Source organism: Astatotilapia calliptera, chromosome 8 (assembly GCF_964374335.1).
Source record: "Astatotilapia calliptera chromosome 8, fAstCal68.1, whole genome shotgun sequence".
NCBI lineage: Eukaryota > Metazoa > Chordata > Actinopteri > Cichliformes > Cichlidae > Astatotilapia > Astatotilapia calliptera.
The window spans coordinates 1,805,660-1,826,800 of NC_137429.1; the positions used below are offsets into that span (position 1 = coordinate 1,805,660).

The 21,141-nt window shown below is 44.3% G+C and overlaps 1 protein-coding gene across 3 annotated transcripts in view; it reads right to left on the bottom strand.

Moving 5' to 3' along the window:
- grid1b (glutamate receptor, ionotropic, delta 1b) overlaps positions 1-21,141 on the bottom strand; it is a 585,542-nt gene that overhangs the window by 88,707 nt on the left and 475,694 nt on the right. For all 3 annotated transcript variants that reach the window (XM_080305280.1, XM_080305279.1, XM_080305281.1), the window contains exon 5: positions 11,270-11,323. In XM_080305280.1, the coding sequence (XP_080161406.1) occupies positions 11,270-11,323 (54 nt within the window). The remainder of the gene's footprint in view (positions 1-11,269; positions 11,324-21,141) is intronic.

The window sequence follows — 21,141 nt, forward strand, 5'->3', positions numbered from 1 at the left end:
TCCGTGCAGAACACATGAAAACTGATTTTACGGTCGGCTCTGTGGCAGATACTGAAGCAGAGACTAAGTGGAAGCTGTACAGACGCTGGTATCTGCAGCAGAGTACGAGCTCGGCTATGATGGAACCAAAAACTTTTAGGCCAAAATGAGCTCCGTTCAGATTTGACTGGTCGGTGACATCAGTGTTCATTTAGAACAGGGGTGGGGGAGTCCAGGCCCCGAGGGCTGGGGTCCTGAGCAATGTTCCCTCTAATTTTTCACGTGTCTGAGCGAACACACAAACTCCCTGAGCGTCCCTTGGACCACTGTGAGCAACAGCAGACGTGTGCACTGTGGTCACGCCAGCATCGAATCCATCCAAGTTACATGTTTATTAAAATAATCAAATTACAGCATTTATGTTAGACTACTTTTAATTAACTGCTTCAGCCCACTTACAATGAAAATTTAAAACAATCTTGTTGATGACCTGCAGCATGTTAACACTATTGGAAGGAAAAATAACTTCAACTCCAATTTTGAAAACACAACTTTCTATTTTTTTTATTTTCTTTTATATAAAGCTGTGACTGTATTATGAGTCTGTGGTCTGGGAGAGAGTCTGTAACTCTGTCTGCAAATACAGTAAATAATGACCAATGTTGGGCAGTTAATTATATAGTTACTTCTTCAAAAAAGTAACTGAGTTTTGCAAACAACAACATTTTTTGCAGCTGTTTACCTAAAAATGCAGCCAAGGCGTTTTTTAAACAAACACTTCAAACTATTTACAGAACAATCAGCTGTTCTGCATCAAATCTGATGCCACACAAATTATTTGTGCTGCTCCAAAAAATAATTTCTGTCCACTATGAGATGAAGGAGAACAACAGCCTGATACCTGCAGGCCTGACAGCAGCAGATGTGTCACTGCTGTAACACCTGTAACACTCAGCAGGCGCCTCATTGTTCTGACACACAACAAAACTACTGACTACACTACACACTAACTACACACTAACTACACACTAACTACACACTAACTACACACTAACTACACACTAACTACACGCTAACTACACACTAACTACACACTGACTACACACTAACTACACAAGAATTGTTTAGTTAGGTTCAGAGGGTTGGGAAGCTCATCTTGTAACCGTAAGGTCGCCGGTTCGATCCCCCAGCTCTATCTGTCCTGGTCGTTGTGTCCTTGGGCAAGACACGCCTACTGGTGTTGCCAGAGGGGCCGATGGTGCGATGTGGCAGCCTCGCTTCTGTCAGTCTGTCCCAGGGCAGCTGTGGCTACACCTGTAGCCTCCACCAGTGTGTGAACGTGAGAGTGAATGAATAGTGGAATTGTAAAGCGCTTTGAGGGCTATATAAATGCAATCCATCATTATTATTATTAATTCTTTGGCCTATTTTGATATATAATTTTAAAACATGGCTTTTAGCTGCGACCGGGTGCTTCGTGCCACGCTTTGATGCTTGATTGATCTCTGAGTGACTGCAGGGACTCAAAGAAATCCAATTCAGACCATTTGGTTGCACTTGGCACCTCTGAGGCGAGGCGCCGATGGATGCAATATTACAGGGCATGGTAATGACCTGCATTCAGGCACAAGCAGATTTAATGGGAGGGGGGTGCTGATTCTGACAGCGACTGGGAGGGAAGCTGGTGATCACGGAAAGAATCAGATAAGAGGTTTGGAGAGCAGTTATTTGGTGAAAAACACAGTGTGATGTAGCTTTCAGGAACAGGTAATGGTGCTGTGAAGAAAGATGGGATCCTGACCGAGAGCACAGGGCGCACAGCTTACTGCAGCTTATTCAGAAGCAATGAGGCTGTCGGTTAACACTTCAGATGATAGAAAACACGCCATGGCGAGCTGTTTATCATAGCCCGCCGTGAGACTGGTATTATACAACTGCTGTTAGGCGTTATTAAGCAACACAAGTTTCTACCATGAGTGCAGCTCATTACACAGCAGAAAACAAAATTGTCACACTGATGAAAAATGTGAGGGCTCTGCAGTGTGGGGATGAGCTGTGTGTGAGCAGTGCAGACATCAGCAGGTTCACGGAGAGAGCTGCTCTCATACATCCTTACATGATTACTGTGGGATATTAGCATGCTAACACGTCAGCGCCGTTTATTCAGACGGTGCCGGCTCATAAGCTTCCTCAAGGTGCTGCATGATATGAGGGTTCAACATCAGAGTCGTGCAGGACAGCTTTGACCTGATGATGCACTGCAGAGAATCAACAATATTATTATGATTCATCCTCAGGAAACCATGAAGTTCATGGTAATCAGCTGATCACCAGCAGGGTCCATCCTGTGGGGAGCACGCATGACCTCACGGACGCCAAAACAGTCGGCATGTCAGAGCACTCGGGTCTTAAACCACACAGTCCAAGAGTACCTGCGCTTATGAGGAAGTGAAAATAAATAAGACTGCAGTTCCTCAAATGCCCACTTGGGGCTGACTCCAGTGTTAAAACATGTTTACAGCCTGAGACAAAAGACTTTTAGTCTTAATGGATAGTTCAGTCAGGGTCCGGGTTTTTTGACCCAACATTTTGAGTTTTATGCATTTTTCGTATTATAATGGTCTTGTTTGTATAGTTTACACTTCAGTTAGTCCTGTTGATAGTGAGTTCTGTTTCCCTGTTTAGTTCTCGTCTGCCCAGTTTCATCCCGGGTCTGTGTTGGTTATGGCGTCGTGTCTTTAGTGTTGCGAGTCTGTCAAGTCCCCTGAGTTTAAGTCTCCCTCGTCTTTAGGTTAGTGTTTACTTTTGTATCCCTTCCCCTTTGTGTTTGTACCTTTTCATCAGCCTCTAATAAACAGCTCACTTTCTTAAAATATAGTTTTGTTTCCAGGTGTCTGCATTTGGGTCCTCTTCCTCTCACCACACGGTGAGCGAGGGCACCGTGTGATTACCTGGTGTTTTCATAATGTTCAGAACATTGAGTGTAGAAAGCTGTGACTTTTCACCCTAATTTACTTTGTAGTTTGCACTTTAGTTGCTCAGGTGTAAGGCCGTGTCCAAAGTTCTTCACATGTAGCCGAGGCTAGCATCCGACGCCGGCCCCCTGATGGGCATTAATGGTGTAGTTGTGTAAAAGTTGCAAAAACAAGCACCTGAGACAAACCAGCAAAGACAAGTCGCTAATACAAGCAAAAACACACCTGGGACAATGAGCTGTTATTAGCTGGTGCTAGTTATAGCTAAGGCAACAGATATTAATCTTCTGTAAACCGGCTGATTCTCTGTTGATTCTCTGAAGTGAACTGTAGTTATAAAAGCTGTCAAAACTCTGCTGCTGGAGACTTTTAAACGTGTCAGATTGGACTAATTAAACGAATAAAACTGAGAAAATGAAATATATTTTTTAAAATTCCAATAATGAAATCTCTGTGCTCTTCGTGCTTTGACTTTGATTATTGAGGGATGAGCCCGGTGTAATAACAGACACTCAAAACTCATGGCACGCTTCAACACGAGAACTTGGAACCAGTGTCTTACCCTCAGTTTATTTGGGTAAATGCAGAGTGAATTTTGATTAAAATCACACTAAAATAAGACATTATGGAGTGTTTTTTGCAGAACTTGGGGACTAATTGGGTGCAACTTTATTAAATGTCTTGATTGTAATAAATGAGCTGAAATTAACTCACAGTTTGGAGTTCATTTGTTATGAACATGATTAGTCTTCAGTTTGCTTTTTACCTACTAATCCACTGCTGGAAGACTTTCCCTGCTCTCATTACCTGCACTCCATCGGCCTTGGCTTCCCTTCTGTGTGTTGATGGACGGAGATAAGAGGAGGAAGAAAAGGAAAACCGTGAGAAAGAAACGGGTCTCTGATGGATTTAGCCGTCGATGCAGATGGATTGTTTAACAGTCACACCTGCAGCAGCTGTAATGTAACCTGGGGTTGCTTCATGTTCACAAAGAGTCTGATTTGCATTTCAAAGAGAAGAACGGGTGTCATTTACAGTTAGAGTCCATTTTCATCTCATCTGCACCAACTGTTTTCCATCGTGCACTGCAGGTAATTAGATTTTGTTCAACATGAACTCTTTTTTTAACACAAATGACTGTTCGGACTTACAAAGACTAGAAAAGCACCAGTGAGGAGGTGGTGAGAGCTCCTTTTGTCAGTTTGTTCTACTCTATGGTGTCAATGAGGGGTGAAAGGTCTCTGAAAGTTCCTCTGTCCTGGGGAAGTGAAGAGCTGGAGTCGGTACGCTGTTACAACAACAAATGTTGTATGTAACAGCATAATGACTTCAGTCCTTCAGTCCTGCAGTCAGCTGACACTGAAGAAGTCACCTGGATGAGTGACGAAACGTTTCTGCTGAAAACATCCAGATGAACAGAATCAAGTTTTGGGGACCTTCTACAGTTTCTTCTGAGGTATGGCAACAGCACGAAGCAGCACAACATTACACCGGATTATCTTTAAACAGCTCATTGTTGCCATTGTGTTTGGGAATATTGGGATCAGTACTCCAACATGAATTTTCCTTGCTAAACCAGCCTAGCGTTTACCATCAACATAGTCTGAGAGTGCAGTGGTCGGTACCCATGCAAGGAAGGAACTGTGGTGAACCAGCCTTCGAGCATCTGTGGGATGTGCCAGACACACAAGTCTGATCCATGGAGGACCCGACGCACAATGTACAGGACTTAAAGGACCTTCAGCGTCTAATGAAGCTGCTTTGGCATCAACACAATATCAGGCAGATCGCTTATGATATAAAATAATATTTTAAATTCACCAATAGGCTGATTTTTTGCCATATATTAGCTTCCTCTTGGTAAAGTTTGAGGAGTGGTGGGTGGTCTGGACCGGACGTAGGTATAGAGTAGATTAACTGGCTGTTAATCTCACTTTGGATCCTGTGCAAACACAAACCTGTGAGATTTCCTAACCTTTCCTCATCTTGTATCTTGTGTCTGTCAGTATCAGCTGACCAAAACAAGTAAAAAGCATTGATTGGCTCAACTTGGAGCAGTTTTTTCCCTTTATTGCCAACACAAGTCATCCAGTAGCTTACAAACCAATCTGGAGCTCATTGTTAGATACCACAGAGCCTAATTACAGCCTGTACTTTCAGCCTGTTAGTTTAGAATTTCTAATCAATTCTACTCGTAGGATTGATCGTAGGAGACTAACAGCTACACCATACAGGTTGATACCAACTCATGTTCAGTATTTCTCCACCTGATTAGTCAGTGCTGCTGCTGCCCTGCTGTTTCCACCCGTCCACCACCCGTCATCCATCTGTGTTTTCCAGGGAGATCTTTACTCACTGCTCTCAATGTAAAATAGTAGCCAGGAGTGATGAGCTGCAAATGTTTTCTGTCAGCAGATTAGTTTATATCTGTTTTCTTCGACTAATGACTGAAAAAGCACGGGACTCTTCTTTCAGCTTCTTCTGACACATGTGAGGATTTTTATTTAGCTGATCACAGACGCTTTGTGCAGAGTTATTAATGTTCGTCGGATCAAACTCGACCGTCCGACCGCTTGGCTTCACTGCTGTGCCTCTCACTGCCAGCCCTCCCTCACTGCCGCTCTTTCCCCCTCTGGTTAATTGTTGTCCTCATCGCTCTTCACCTCTTTCTCTCATTACCGTTACACTGCCTCCCTCTACAGCTCTGTTCTCGATTCTCTCCTCCCTTCTGCTCTCTCAAAGTCTCTGTCCCTCTCCAGGTCTTTTTAATTGGCATCAGTGGTGTTGTCTGGCTGTTTGTGTTGCCAGCAGACAGAGGGTGAAAAGGCCATTCTCCTTCTGTTGACAGCATGCCTCGCTTTGTACTTTAGTGCCACCCAGCACTACGCTAACTGTGTGGTTATTTGAGCAGGGATTTCTGGCAAAGACTGCAGTACCTGGGGAAAAAAAGTGAAATTTATAGCTGAATCCTGCAGATGCAGAAGCCTTTACGGGCTGGAAACAACCTAAAGTGCTATAAAACAAACTTTTCATGGAGCCGTTTTCTGCACCAGCAGATTTTCTTGCTTTGCTCAAAATGCACAAACAGACTTTTGATAATTCACCCATCCAATCAGTGACATCAAACAGATTGTTATTGGTTGTGTTTGCGGAACCGTTCATTGTAATGCAGGTCTCTCAGTCGTGCACCCATGCATGGAAAAGCTAGATCTGGGCACGGTGATGTCACCCACAGGTTTGCAGACCGTGGTCGCTGTTTCGAATCCTTCAATTTGGTATTTTGGATCTGAGTTTGTTGAAGCCAGAAGACACTGCATCTTTGAGGGGGTGGAGTGCGAAGTTATCAGCTCATTAGTTCTAAAATATAAATAAGATAGTAGGCACAGACTTTTGGATGGTCTCTTAGTGCAATTAAAGATTCAGTGATTCATTTATGTGTCACATTAATGCTATAAAAACATTTCAAAGGGGACCAACAACACCTCCTTCATGAATCACCACCTTATGGTGGTGGAGGGGTTTGTGTGTACCAGTGACAGCAGGGGCTATGTTGTTGGAGGCCTTTGCCCCTAATAGGGTCACCCCAGGCAAACTGATTTAAGTGCCCCCCATGAAAGAAAGTCAAAGAAAAATCAAAGGACCAGCTCATGCTGTCCAGGTCAGGATTACCAGGCCTACACTGTGGAGCCCAGCCTCAGGGAGCCCACCTCCAGGCCGGTCTTCGTCTATGAAGTGCAGCCCTTAGAGCTGGCGTGGCCGTCTGTATCCTTAGCACCAGCAGGAGGCGCTATCAGGGTCAGGTGCAAAGTGTGTTGGGCAGAAGTGTCACGGTTCTGGGTCAGTTTGACCCAGTATTTTCAGTTCTCACGTCTTGGTTTGATTTTGTATTTTTGGGTATTTTCTTGATCTATGGTATGATGATGATGATGATGGTTATTATTTAGTAGGTTTTAGTTCATTCTGGTTTCGTTCTGCCCGTGTAAAGTCTGTGTTTCTTTGTCTACGTCTTTGTGAATTGTTTCCTGTTTTATTGTGAAAGGTTGTGCCTCATGTCAGTGTGTCTAGCTTTGCTTTTGCTTTTTTTGCTTTTTGTCCCAGCAATAAAGCTGCGCTTTAAGTTTGACTTCCATGTTGAGTCCTGCATTTTGGGCCCACCACTCCTGCCTGCCTGCCACACAGCCAACCCTGACAAGAAGCTTAGATTATACTCAGTTGCTGACACAGACATGGAGAGCTGGAGGTCCGACAGCAGTGGTGTCCAAACCCAGGCCTCGAGGGCCGGTGTCCTGCAGGTTTTAGATGTGTCCATCACAGCTGATTTAAATGGCTAAATGACCTCCTCAACAAGTTTTCCAGAGGCCTGGTAAGGAACTAATCATTTGATTCAGGTGTGCTGACCCAGCGTGATCTAAAACCTGCAGGACACCGGCCCTCGAGGCCTGGAGTTGGCCAAGCCTATTCTACAGCCATCAGGGTTATCCTTGGTTATGGTTGTACCCCTTGAAGTTTACTGCAGCATCACTGGGAGACAAGTGAAGACTGGCAGACAATTTCAGAAGATGGATGGATCGATGGATGGATGGGTGGATGGCACCACAGAGGTCCGGTTCAGGGACTGCAATGACCTGAGGAGTCTAGCAGACAGCTAATGGCTCTTAATGGATAACTTTAAGCCTTAGAACATTTTAAACAGAAGCGTTATAAAAACACTCCTGTACAGTTTTTATAAAGGGGGAGATTAGCTATAGAGACCAGCTGTAAACAGTCTGTGGAGACTGATTCACTTACACTTGGTTTGCACTTTGTATTTTCAGCCCCGCGTTTGCCATCGATGAGATAATCAGGGGAAAAGTCTGCCAGCATCTGAATGGAGATTTCTGGAAACTCTTTAATCTAAATGTAAAATCTGACCAGAAGTATTATGATAATAATTTTAATTTAAACTGGCGGCTTAAAGGATGAATTTATAACTGAAAAACCTAGTCTGAGGCCTTTTAATAGTTAATAATTAATAATCCATTTCAAACGAACTGTAACCTTCACGTCGCTGCGTTTAAAATCACTCTGGAGTTTTTGTTCACCTGTTGTTGTGGTGTGTTTTTGTGGGTCTGCGTTACACAATGAAGGTGAAAGTCTTTTCCGTGTACCTGAACACTACGCGGGGAGGTGCTGACAGCAGACAGGAAGAAGGGAAGAGGAAGGAAATGGAAATTAGCTCGTCGGCAGTGTCTACCTGCTGGCAGGACATCTGACATCTCACTGCGCCGCCACCAGGACTTGAAACTACCTCTGTTACCTGCCTGAGCTCGGTGACACACTACACACAGAGGCTGCTAAAACTTTAGAGCAAAGTGGGGAACAAGGACAGAACAGTATTTATGAAGCAGGTTGGAGGCTGGAGAGCCGATTTCACATGATGTTTGTGTGGAGGAATTAGGGGGAGGAGGCACCATGGTAACAAGGAAGCTGGTGCTTCTCTTATCTATGGAAAAGGTCCATCTTTACCTGTAAGGTTCACACCAACACGCTTCATGTGGTTTGCATTCATGAAAAAGTAAGAAAATGCTCTGGATGTCATCGCTTCATCAGGTAGTGGACTTCTGCTTACACTAGAGCCCACCACCATGAAGCCCACTGTGACACAGCCACAGAAGACTGGGGTGCAAACTCCAGGTCGGGAATGAGTTGCTGCTCCAAGTGCAGGAGTTCAAATACTTCAGGATCTTGTTCACAAGTGAGGGGAGAGCGGAGCGAGCGACTGATAGATGGATAGATATGTGAATGTCAGATGTGACGAAGAGAGAGACGTGATAGTGAAGCTTGCTGGTCAATCTGCGGTCCTACCCCCACCTATGGTCATGAAGGCAGATAGAGGTGGATGGAAATAAATATCCTCAGAAGCGCAACTGGACTCCTAGACTGCTGCCCGGTTAAGAGATGAAACTGGAAACCCACAAAACTCCTATACCACATAAGTGAAGGACCAAATCCCCACCAGTAAAGTGTACATTTTAGGACATCCTCAGGTCTCAGGAAAAAAGTCGTCAGGTCTCTGAGACCCGACGACTTTTTTCCTGAGACCACTTCCCAGTTTTACTTCTGAAACGGTGCCTCTCTAAGGCTCCTTTTATATCCAATCACTAACCTGCTGCCAATGAACCTGATTGGCTGCATATGTTCCTCCAGCTGTTTCTTTTTAGGACCACTTACCTTTCCTGTCTTTTGTTGCCTACCACGATCTCTCCAGCAGTGAAAATAACATGAATAATTTAAAAAATGTAAAATTTAATTTGGATAATTAGGAATTCCAGAAATCACACATGCAGTAGACTGAGTTTCCCCACTTCCTTTCATAGGAAGTTTAAATCCCACATTAATGAAGATAACTGGAATATTTTGAGGAATATTTCTATGTAAACATCATAATTTGCTGTTAATCTAATTAAAAGCATATTGGAAGGAGAAGAGGAGGTGGCAAAGTGGAGAAAATGAGCAATAAAAAATTGTGAATGATTTAAATGATTTCCTTTGATGGGTACAGGATATTATACATACACAGTGTGGAAGGACGAGACGCACGGGCGTGTTTATCAAAGGAAACGTGTGATCACAAGTCTAATGTGCCAAAAAGCCCAAACACGCTGCAGGATCTGAACATTGTTTCGATCTTCTGGTTAATTAAAAATGCAGTAATTAGCTGAATGATGACTTTGAAATAAAGGAGATAATTTGAAGTGAATGAGGAGGCTGTTACCAAGCTGGGAGCTGAAAAATGGGGGGAAAGGGAATCTGGCATTGAAAGTAAAGCTCTGAGGTTTTTGTATTCAGCCTTCAGCAGACGACACCAACAGCCATCTCTGAATTATGCTGTTAACACTTGTCAGCTCAGTTAATTGGCTGGGTCGCTGCTTTAAGATTGATACTGGGAGAGCAGAGTGAGCAATTAAAAAGGAAAGATAATTTAAAACTATAAAAAAATAAACCTGTAACCAGTTGGCAAGAGCAGGCAGGTCGGGAGAAGTCGCGGCTCTGGAGATGTCGGTATTTTGTGACTGAACACAATCCCAGCTGCGGTGGAGGGTGCTGTCATTTTCTCTTTTCACCTCCAATCATTTCAATTTTACTTCCAGCATGGAAAGTTGCCCACGCTCGCCGATCCCCGTCAGAGGGGAGAAAAAAAGCCAGCCGCTGGAGAGAGGCGGCAACAAACCCACTCAGCTTGTGTTTGTATCACACATATAAATGGTTTCCATCAGAACAAGCACACAGGACGGGGCTCTTTAACTTATCTGCCTTTTTGTTCTCTGTGCAGCCCGTCCCACTGTTCTGGTCCAAAATCAGCCGTAATGAAAGCAACATCATCAAAACTCAAAGCCGACATGGCGAGAAAACTTTTCCAGAGGAAACCAAGCTTGGTAGTTCGGTAGTCTTTGGCGCGCTGTGATGTAAATGATGCTTTAAAGGAACTCATTTGTGTTCTTTTCAGAACAACATTTAAATCGAGCTGAGATTTTATCCAAACCGATGCAGACGTGTCAGGAGAAACGGTTAAAGCAACGAGCTAAAGAGGTTAGCACAGACGTCGCTATTGCCCCAGTTAGACCAGAACAGCACAAAGCATAAAAGATGGCTGCAGGAGGCCGTAAGTCTTTGTCAAAGGAGTCCAACATGAGTGGAAGAGTCAGCGAAGCTCACTTCTGTCCGATGACAGTGATACTGAGGTGGGGCGTGGCTGTTTTATCTAACGTTGTTGGAATGAAACTGAATAAACTCTCATATCATGGGGAAATGTATTCAAACTGGTTATCAGAGGGAAAGTTTGATATTTAAGGGCCTCACAGCTAACACTAACTGGTTTAACCAGCTGTTGTGTAGCCGGCTCTGGTCAGCTGTCTGGAGACGGGAGGGTCACATGTCTAATCTGCTGGCAGTAAGTAATCCTGACAATATCGGGAATGAATGAGCGTGTTCATGTGTTACAGTCAGCTTCAAACTAGCTGCCAAAACAGCATAAATAAGTATTTGAAAAGCTAAGAACAAAATTCTAAAACTGAAAAAACCCAAAACAAATGTAATCGATAAAAATAAAAAAATATTGAGGGATGCTTGAAAAAAGGCTAATTGATTGACAGCTGGCAGCTTGTTTCTATTCTTGGACTCTACTAGAGTAGCTTTGCATGATTCCCTGCTTCAGTCTCATTGGTTCTGCCCTGTTTCACAGCACAGGAAGTCGGGAACGATGGACTTCCTGCTATCAGAAGTTCACTGATGGAGAAAGTTTGTGTCACGTGCTCTGAATGTCTCGTGTGACTTACCTCGTTGACGAACACCCAGTGACTGTCTTTGGAGGCCAGATTTGTTTCCACTGCCTGCAGACACACAGAGACACAGAGACGAGGGGTTAATAACAAGGACCGCCCAAAGCCGATTTAATCACACGCCGCTTCTCAGAGGCTGACGCAGCATTTTATCACACTTCAGGTTCAGCAGCCAGATCTTGCAGTGTGGCCTCCGAGGAGCAGCTGCTGTACTGACACCACAGCTGCCTCGTCTGCCTTTGTTCTCGCCCGTGTCATTGCGGTGTGCACGTTTGAAAAGTTCAAGTCGGCCTCCTCCCCTTCGTCTTCCTCCTCCGCTGTCACGGCTCGTCCTGCCAAAATGTCGAGCAACAGAGGCTTTTGAGAAAGCGAGTGGTTTGCACTTAGCAAAGCCCCCGGAGCTCGGCCGGTCCTCTGCCACCATGTGATAATCCTAATAACACGCAGCATCCTACAGATGACAGCCAGCCTCGCAGCTGACAGCACAAAGTGGAGCAGAGCTCAGTCCTGCAGATCAGCCTGGACCAGCTGGAACACGTGCACAGAGGCAGCTGCTAGTAATGCAAACGCCCCCAAAACATGACAGAACTGTGGAGTTATCTCAAATAATGACGCGATATCATGAAGAAGAAGTAAAATCACTGTAAAACACCCAAAATGCTCATTGCTTCATGATTCAGTTTTAAAAATAAACCTTTATTCTCCCTGAGTGACGCTTAATTCTGACATTTACACTTGGCTCCACCCGAGATGGTTGAACAGCAAACCCTGTATTGTCTCAGAGGTGAAAGGTTGATGGAGGCAGGGATGTATCTGAGTGCGTGCCCACACGGCGCCGCACGCCAGCATATGGTCTGACTGCAGAGCCGTGTGGGTGTTGTTCTGCCTTCTGGCTCCATGTTTAGAAGCAGCATATTTAAACCAACGATCTCACAGAGTCGTTAGCTAATGATCGAAATTATATGAAGTAAAAAATAATATTTCACAGAGATAATAAAAGAACGAAAGGAAACATCTGGTCTGAAGTATGACTGAACACACACGTGCTGTACGTCTCAAAATGTGATCATGCTACTGAATGAAAAATGAAATGAGAACATTCCTGGTTTATTCTTTTTATTAATGCTTCGTAACAAATATCAAAGTTTGTTGGCCGAAGAAAAACTGCTGCTGTATCCTGATAAAGGTTTGAGTGTTTATCTGCGTAGGTCTTCAGTCCAGGTCACACTAGTCCTGAGAAGAACTGGACTTCTTTAAGTTTCACCTCTCATCCAATCAGCTTCTTCAGTCCGAGGTATTCAGCCTCTCGTGGGGGTTGTCCTCTGAAGCCATCGATGTCCACTGAATGCCTACCAGTGACCAGACGTGGTGGCTTACGACACCAGCAATCCGCCACTGAATCCCTCCCCAGGTGCTTCAGCCTGAACAAGTCTAGTTGCCTCCTGTAGGGAGTGCAGAGGTGTTCACACCTCAATGGAAAGCAGCTGTCAAAAAGTTGCGTGTTTCATTACACACCAAGCGTGCCTCAAAAAATGGCACGAAGTTCACATTTTTTTGAGATGCAAAAATAAAATAAAAAAGAAATCGTTGAGCTTCTGCAAATAAATCGTCTCCAAAAAACACTGAAAAAAAAATGAAGTCGATATCAAATGATGAAGAGCTGGTGCTGATGTTTCTGAACAAGATCAATAAGTAATATTGGGAAAAAAAACAAAAACTAAAAAATGCCGCAAAATCTTACAGCATAATTATGCAGTCATTGCAAACGGCCGAGCCCGAAAAAGTCTGGTGTGTAATGGCCTTCTTGGCTAAGTTGGGGGGACCACCAAACATTTTTAAAGCACTTTTCAGAGGATAGCCAAGAGCTAGCTAGCAGTAAACAGCCAGCTAGCAGTAAACAGCTAGCTAGCAGTAAACAGCCAGCTAGCAGTAAACAGCTAACTAGCAGTAAACAGCTAGCTAATTTTTCAGCCATTCAAAAGATCTGTTGCTAAAAAAATCACATATCTCATCAAATGCAACAAAGAGCACAGAAGATTATATTTTTAAATAGATATAAACACAAATTTTTATCATGTTACCTATGCTAATGCTAATATGTCTGCATGTAGCATTCTAAAAGCCTGTACCTGACTGCAGTGGTGATTCACTGATATCACCTGCTGCCTGAAGCCTTTTCAGACCTTTTTCACGTGTCACATCAGGTAATTTCATTTCCAGTGGCTCCGTTCCAAGAGGCTAACCGTCAGGCATGATGATGAGCCAGCATGCCTGAAACTAGCTCACCTGAATGGGGAACGGTGCCAAACCTGCCTGCTGTTCAAAGGCTCTGCGTGCTGGATTCCTGTCATAGCGCCGAGCTACACCTGAATACAACAGAGCCATCGCTCATTCATCATTAGCATTTTACAGACATCCTCTAATGAGCAGGACCAAACCTCGTGACAGATTCTAACAAAACCAAACTGTGTCCAGTCCTGACTTTGGGAACAAATACCTGAGACGAGGCATTTGAAACAGGTTTTCCATATTATCCATATTCAGACAGTGGAACGCAGCCAGGAAGCTGGTGGAGTCAGAAGAAGAATCTGTGTTTGGGATATTACATCACTGAGTGCATTCACTTCACACACACACACACACACACACACACACACACACACACACACACACACACTAAACAAGAGTATTCCCACACAGCGTTCGGCCATGAATATCAGTTCGTGTCACGTCTTTGCTCTCTGTCCTCGGGGCTCGGACTGACAGATGTTTTCTAACAGGTTCCACATTCGGCTTCCAGATCAACAAACGCTGACACACTCGTGAAGCTCCACACAAGCAACAACCTCGAGGATAAACAGCTCGTGAACTGCATGTCCACAGAGCTAACGCGCACAGACGTTTTTAGAAAGAAGTGTTTTTCCCACATTTTATTTGTGCACATCTGCTATGAGCAGATACACCAGTCAGCTGCACGATTCATGTGCAGAGCGAGTGAGGCTGATCGCCATGTGACAACGCGGCGTTCTGCAGGGCGTTCTGCCCTTCATGTGGCATACATCTCATTGCACCCCACCCACCTTAAAGACTTACAACCAAATAATGAATGAGAAGTCAATACTGATTCTATGTGAAGTGATGGAAACCAGTCGGTGTGTGTACATGATGTCAGGTTAACCTATAGCAAAGGCCACAGCACCTGTTCTCATAGCACACCTCACATCTCCCACGTGGAGATGTCACCATAACCTTTATTGGACCTGGATAGAGTGCGAGCGTTCTCACGCACGCCTCGATCGCCTCCGTCCTCCCATCCAACTCCGTTCTTCCTCGCTGGTGTTATTTAGATTCTGCCTCTGGGTCCTTACTTCCTGCTCGGTCATTAAAATGCAGCCCACATTGCCCTCTGGTTTATTTTCTGCTACTGTGGGCACAGAAATTGGTTATCAACAACAATTACCCGTCAACCCTGAAGGTAAAAACATGTATATTGTAGCTTTTAATGACGAGTGTGGGTGAAGAGGGGAGCTTGCAGAAACACGATGAAGCAAAGGCTGAGAAGAAAATAAGAGAATAAAAATGTATGGAGTGGAATTAATTCACGATATAAGAACTGGCAGAACATGCTGACCTTGTTATTCCCGACGGACTCGCCGTGCACCGTTCATATAATTGCATTATCCAAAATATTTCTTACATCAATCTCGCTATTTTTTAAGAGCCGTCTTAGGTGAGTTTGGCTGCCGTTCAGATGTAATAAATTTATGCTTTTAACTCACGGCGAGAATGGACAGCTGAACAACATGGAGGCTGCGAGTCTAACCAATCAGAGAGGAGTTTCAAAATTCAAGCTGCGTTCGGGAGGGTTTTATAAACCACACTCACATTCCACCATTAAAGTTTCTCAACATCCTTGAGACCAAATAATTGGCTTTTCTATGTTTCTTTACTCATAAAACATTTGTGAAAGCTATTTTTGGGGTTTCTTTTTTCTGTCTGGCTGCCAGAAGCCATCTTCTTCCTGTTTTTGGCAGTTTGCTGCACATCTTGGCACTAACTGTAGATCGCTGGAACAGTGTCGTCGGCAAAGTGTGCCTCATCACAACACAGGAACACTGATACTAAGCCTTAAAAACACAGATCCATGATGGCGTCTTTAAGTGTTTAAAACCTGCACGAAGCTGCTGTGTTTAACCCTCCTAAGAAAATCAAACAGAGTTGGATTTTTCTTTCTTTCGGTCACTTAAAATATTTCCCGTCTCACAGATGCTCGGATGGAGGGTGATCATATCGTAACATTGTGGATAATGAGTCCAGTGTAATTAAAAGCTCAGTTTTTTCTATTCTTGACGTCAAACGGCAATCAGATTAAAGCTGTTTAAGTGCCCCGCCCCTCGGTAGGCTCTTTTATGGAAGCCTCTTTCCACCACTAAAGAAAAAAGGATCCATAACTCAAAATTTCGAGTTCTTTTCTCGAAATTTCGAGTTACTTTTTCAAAATTTCGACATATTAACTCGAAATTTCGATTTATTAACTCAAAATTTCGACTTATTAACTCAAAAATTTGAGAAAAGTAACTCGAGTTAGCACTGCCAATCAGTAATCTACGTGAATGATGTCATTTCCTTGTTACCCGGAAGCTGAAGCCCTCAGCTACAACAGCTAAGCTGCCGGTATTACATCCAGTCGTGAATGCACAATCACATGGTGTTACTATCAGCAAACGTACTCGCGAAAGCGCCAATTTGTTGGGATCCGTTTTTGAGTGCGCGCTCCTCTGCGCCATATGCTTCCGGGTAACAAGAACCTCATTCACGTAGATTTTTGATTGGCAGAGCTAATTCGAAATTTTGAGAAACTTTTCTCGAAATTTGTTTTTATTTAGTGGCGGAAACGGGCTTCCATACTCTTTAGACCAGCAGGATAAACACAACAAAATAAAATGATACGACCAAGACAAAAACTGTGGTATTCTGTAAATATAATAATAAACGTGAATTTACTGTGTAACTGTGCAACTTTATTAGCAGCGTCCTCCTGAAATGTGCCAACAACATTCAGAGTAACATCCTCCTCTCTGCCCCTTAATGCTCTCTGGTTGCTATGGTAATGCGTAAATATTTCTTTCAAAATAAGGCGCACAACTACAACATGGGAAAGACCCAGGGAAACAGAGTTCACGATAAAAAGCCTGAAAACCATAAATTTCACACCAGAGCCTCAACTCTCGCAGCCCCGTGGCCCGGGGGTTGGGGACCGCTGCCTTAGAACGACCTGCTCTTTTACAAACGTTAGTACAGGCGGACTGTGTGGCTACGCATTTTATATACCTGTGGTAAACTTGTGGCTATAGCTCATATTTCCACCGTCTGAATGTTCATTTGTGTCGTGGTCAAAAACGAGTCCGATGGCGCTCGTGTCCCATCACGAACTGACTCAGCTGGCAGTTTAGGGATCGATGACTATCAAGAGACCTGCCATCATGTCAGTCAAGATATTTCGGGCCACGGGCCCAAAACGGTGACAGACTGATGTCGCCATTTTTTGGATACTCAGGGGGGGAAAGCGACACTGTTTTGATTGTGAATATTTCCTGGAAGGTCAGGACGGTTTAGCAGCGACGCACGAGCCTCCGCCTGCTCGCTCCGTCTCATCCCTCTCGCTGAGCTGTCTGATGAGGTTACATCGTGACCTCGACCCATCGCGCCGCAGCAGTCGGCCCGGGGGGACGGTACAGGGGGATGACGATGATGAAGGCTGACTCACATGACTGACAGCTACACAAATGTGCGAGAAGCTCAGCGCGACTGAGAGCAGAGAGGCAGACGACACGCTGAGGAAATCATAAAGACACGAGGCCCGGGGAGAACTGTGGCTGTAAACAAAGCGTCCTGTTGACTTTAGACAGTTAGCCTTTTTTCTCCTTCGTCTCATACGTGACATCACACAGGTCAGGACTTTTGATCACTTCGTCTGTCTGAGGAACGAAGGCAGACGCTGCAGGAAGCATCCGCTGCACGTAACAAACTGAAACACTGACTGACATCCAAAAGCATCAGATCAGAACTGCATTCAAAGGGAAGAGTTGTACTGTGCTAACCTCAACTCCAGGTTTGAAACACACACACACCTGCAGGCTTAACCCTTTCACCACGACTTTAGAGCAGCCAACACACAGTACGACATACAAGTTAGGATAATCTGACTGCTGAGCTTGCTGCTAATCATCATCAGTGTCCAACGACCCAACGGGGATACACAGTCATGCATCACAAGACTTTTTAACCTCTTTGACACACAAGGTCTTGAATAAGATAAGAACAGATAGATCTTTATGTCACTGTAACCAGAATAATGACCTCTCTCCGTTGGCAGCATGTAGGTCGAATAACCAGAACCCAACATATCCTTAAGATCTCATAGCCCCCTGTTGTCCCTGAACCTGGTAAAAGGGAGTCCTTCCACTCCTGGAAGAAACCCCCAACCCCCCCGTGACCGTTTAGCTTCAGCCCATGTTGGATGTTGACAGGCTAAAGTTGCAGGATGGTCACAGCAGCTGGCAGTTTGGTAGTTTTTAGTTTGTGTAAGTTTTGTGGAGTTGCTCTACAGCTGACTGCTGTATGGATTGCTTGCATCTTTTTGCATCACTCCTAGAGCGGTGCTTCTGCTTTTATTCAGCAGTTGAAAGCACAAAGTCAGATGGGAAACATGTCAAGAGAGAGAAAAGCTAGATATAACAGGCTGGGAAACAAGTGAGTGTCTGTTGGGCTGCAGTGTAAATGTGTTCTGTGGTTTTGACAGCAGCTGGTTTCTGATACCCAGGATCAGCACAATCACTTCTGCTTGGTTATCAGTGTTTAACCGTTTCTGCACAGACCCGCTAAACAAATCACGTGAGAGCAGTTTTACTCATTACTGAATCATCTTTCTTTTTTCCACAGGTTCGTAAAACTCCACAGAGAAAACTTTTCAGACTTTACTGAAGTTTTTTCTTTATATTTTAGAAACGTTCTCAGTCAGCTGCAAGAAGAGAATGAGCTCGACCTCGGTAAACCATCAAGATTACCCCAATCAAATGTGACATCCATGTGCTCAGCTAATCACTGTTTATTCATTTTAATCTCATGCGGTTATTATTTAAAGGTTAATTTTTGCATAATGATGTTACATTGTATCAGCTATATATTATCTGTTACACTTTTTAAAGGCAGTCAAATTAAAACTGAACAAATCACGCAACTCCGAGCGGTCTTAGAGGTAACTCGCCTGAGTTTGAATTGGCCCACACCTCTGAGCAGGTCTACCAACATCCAGTGGAGACCAGTTAAGAAGAATAAATAACCAAATAAATAAATATTGTATCAACAGCCTGCAGCCAGTTCTGTACCGAGGAGCCAGCACATAAATCTTGTGTTGTTGAAAGATTGTGTTTGAATCTGTCTTCACTTTCCATCATGCAGAGCAACATTTATATTTAACGCACGTCAGTGAAGAGTCCTCTGACCCTTTGAACAAATAACTTTTAGAGCCACTCTCCGACTCGTTAAGAAAAACGACAAACATTCAGTTTTTATTTGCAGGTTTGACACCGGCGTGTTATTACCAAGCACAAACCCTTCCAAGTTTGCTTTAGATTATAAGCCCCACCCTCAGTGGCGCTGTGAGGTTGGCAGGCTAATTACAGAAGCCGCTCGGCAGCCAAAGATCGTTAGGATTACGGCTAGGCTTTTTCTCCGGCTGACGCGTCGCCTCCCAAAGACGCCACGTCGGCACAGATTAAACCGTCTTCTCCGGGTTTAAAAACGCCTGCCGTGAACTGATTTTACTGAAGAGACAAATTAAACCATTATCAAGAAAACCAAGAGATCCTGCACAGCCAACAGATATAACAGGCGTGGTTAACGTTCTACACAAAGAGTCTGCAGTGCTGGACGTATTAGTAAGAAGTACTGCAGTTTTTTGGGAGGGTTTCTTTGGCCGCAGATCAAAAATGCTGCCGATAAATATTCAGACAGAGAAACAACAATAAGAGCCTGAAGGCTCAGAGAGAATGAAGACAGCGTGGAGTTGGAATAGCAGCATCTTTTCCTCCACAGCGGCTGTCCAACTATTTGTTAAAATCCACCAGCAGCACCTCGACCTTACAAGGTGCTAATGACGTATCGATCGGGAGAGCAGATATACATGGAAGCTGTGAAACACAATCAAGGTTACTCTGCTAAATATCGAGTGACGAAGCTTCTAGGTAAAGACGGTTGTTTATTTTTGGCCGTTAACTTTGTGTTGTGTTTCTGAATGTTGCTGAACGAGAAGCTGCTCTCCTCCCTGAAATGCACTACTGGGGTACTTTTATTATATAGTATTAGAAATAAATGTGGGTGTCATTACATAATGCAGCGCCCAAGAGCTAATTGCATATTTCCTACTAACAAGCCTCTGTGTGTGTGTGTGTGTGTGTGTGTGTGTGTGTGTGTGTGTGTGTGTGTGTGTGTGTGTGTCAGAGCCTTATATCTGTTATTCCTCTGTGCCACAGGACTATTTAAAACACCGAAGAGCCACACTGTTGTGCTGGATGACATTTGCTTCATTACCGTGAAGTTGATTAATCTGTCACTGGAAAAGAACAAAAATTCTCCCCTATTTGCTGAAAATAAGTATTTTTGCAGGCTTCGATTTCAGAAACTGAAATGGTTTCTTCAGGCGTGAGAGGAGATGCTTGGGGGTGATGCAGCACATGTGAGATTACGCCTGGATGACACCGATGGAGGCGGAGGCTCTGGACAGGAAGTTCTCAGCTTGGACTGTGATAACTAATTAAACGTGGATGGATGGATGGATGCTGACAATCCAGCGTGCTGAGTTGTTAGAAATGCTCCTGCTTTATATCTGAAGCCAGCAGCAGAGCTCGGGGGATGCGAGTGGTCCGGTGCAGCGGGGATTAGGGAGTTCGCTGGTTTATATTTCGCTCCACTGCCTCGCAGACTCTCTCCTTCTCTCTCTATGGGTTTAATATCCCTGACAGCAAACATTAATGGGTGGTGGGAGCAGTGGGAAGCAGGGCCATTACACTCGAGACAGGATGCTTTTAACACCACGTTAATGTAAAAGACTCGTGTGGATGGACCTCCGTGTGGGACATCCACCCAGGACTCTAGAGGTGGAGGGGAAAAAGATTCCCGTCAAAGCACAAAATTGAGTTGTTGTTCCAATATGATGGAGATACAAATGGAAAACCGAGTGAAACAGCTGGGGTCGGCTTCTTATCGACTCTCTTTCAATCCTTCCAAAAGAAAAAAGAAAAGTTTTTGAGGGAAGCTTTGAAGAGCAAAGACGACTTAAAGCTCAAGGCGGACTGAAGAACAGAGACAATATTTAGTTTGAAATTAATACCAGTGAACATCTCCACACTGAAGAAGAAAGAACATCGGCGGTCGACTCAAGAAGGCAGACTGACGGCGCTGTGTTTCGCTTCAGATCAAAGGTGTAGCGCGGGGGCTGATCCACGGAGAGGCTGAACCGGAGTGCTCAGCGTGCACGTTACTTTACTCAGCACAGGTCAAGCCGGGCTCAGTCACACGTGTTCCTCAGTTATTGTGAAGTTTGCCACTATTACACAAAGATGACGCTGTCCAGTGTGTTTGCCCACTCTGTGAGCAGTGTGTGTGTGTAACGAGAATCAGCTTTGCGAAACAAGGAAACCCTCTTCAGGTTGAAATGAAAAGCAGAGGATATCATCAATCTTCGATCTTTGTCTGCTTGACGTCGCAGAGCTGATGAAGATGAAGCCTCGGAGTGTTGTTGACATTCAGTCCCTGATGTGGATGGTACTCTGCCGTGACATCAGGCTCGTTATCCGTCTCTATTTCTG